We start from the raw sequence: 1386 nt of genomic DNA, 5'->3' as shown, positions 1-1386 counted from the left end.
GTCGGTCGGTCGTCGGTCGGTCGGTACGGTCGGTCGGTCGGTCGGTCGCGCGGCGCGCGCGCGCGCGTGGATGTCGTGTGTGTGTGTGTGTGTGTGTGTGTGTGTGTGTGTGTGTGTGTGTGTGTGTGTGTGTGTGTGTGTGTGTGTGTGTGTGTGTGTGTGTGTGTGTGTGTGTGTGTGTGTGTGTGTGTGTGTGTGTGTGTGTGTGTAATTATATCCGGCGATGAACGATGACGATGATGATGACGCCAAATGGCGATTTGGCCTTATTTGCCTCTGATTATATCAGGAGTCTATCAATAGATCCCATTATAATGGTATCTATTGATAGACTTCTGATTATATCAGCTATCAGGCGATGGATACGTACGATGACGTTCACGAACGATGACGTATTTAGATAGTGCGCTTGGCGAATTAAGCCAATGCACAATTGCAATTGCACATGCATAGCAAAAGTTGATCTCTATGTGAGATTGTACATGTCAACGCTCATGTCGTTTCGACCCGTTGCATGTTATACCGATTAAATCTTCTGGAATTTCATGATATAATCGGCGCCCTGAGTGATCATTTTCCGTGTATTGTACAGAGCTATGGACCTGGGTACGGAAGTTATGGACCACAACCACGTCCGGGTTATCAACAAGGTGTGTTGCAAACTCGCCGTCTCCACTTTCTCTCATTTTCCGTGTGCTTCAGCAGTACGGAAACACTTACACGTGAAACAGCTAGGTTACGATAACATAACTCTGTCCGGTTTGAGATATATACAGTATAAGTGTTCATCGTTCGAGGTTATTTTGCACCGGTATATTTTGTACCCGGGTACAATCGAGAGCGTTCTGCAGTCGGTTACAATAGAGCTTATTCTCTGACAGGATACCCTCAACGATCGCCTCCATCAGGTTATAACAAACCGGGTCCTGCCCCAGGTTACAACGGTGGACAGCCCAGACCAGGTCACAACGGCAGGGATCCCAGCCCAGGCTATAACGGAAGAGACCAGGGTTATAATGGAAGAGACCAGGGTTATAATGGAAGAGACCAGGGTTTTAATGGAAGAGACCAGGGTTTTAATGGAAGAGACCAGGGTTTTAATGGAAGAGACCAGAGCTATAATGGAAGAGACCAGAGTTATAATGGAAGAGACCAGGGTTTTAATGGAAGAGACCAGGGTTTTAATGGAAGAGACCAGGGTTTTAATGGAAGAGACCAGAGCTATAATGAAAGACCAGGTTTCGGGGGAGGAAATACGCAAGCATCAGAATATGGATCTAAGAGTTCCTTTCCCAGCGGCGTTGGGCCATCCGCATCGCAAGGCAGAGAAGAGCGTCATGGTTACAACCCAAGAGTCCAGGTAGGCTTTTTGTAATATATATAATT

At 47.0% G+C, this 1386-nt stretch overlaps 1 protein-coding gene across 1 annotated transcript; it reads left to right on the top strand.

Moving 5' to 3' along the window:
• Positions 1–592: 592 nt before the first annotated feature.
• On the top strand, positions 593–1364 carry LOC106817376 (uncharacterized abhydrolase domain-containing protein DDB_G0269086-like; the record flags this gene model as incomplete). The annotated part of the gene is given in 2 exon segments (XM_014822039.1): positions 593–650; positions 882–1364. Coding segments are annotated over 2 exon segments (541 nt in total), but the record flags the coding sequence as incomplete, so codon positions are not given.
• Positions 1365–1386: the final 22 nt, after the last annotated feature.

The sequence above is a fragment of the Priapulus caudatus genome, unplaced genomic scaffold (assembly GCF_000485595.1).
Source record: "Priapulus caudatus unplaced genomic scaffold, Priapulus_caudatus-5.0.1 Scaffold1707, whole genome shotgun sequence".
Classification (NCBI taxonomy): domain Eukaryota; kingdom Metazoa; phylum Priapulida; class Priapulimorpha; order Priapulimorphida; family Priapulidae; genus Priapulus; species Priapulus caudatus.
Note: the sequence above shows the minus strand (reverse complement) of the source record. Positions and strands in the feature narration are given on the sequence as shown.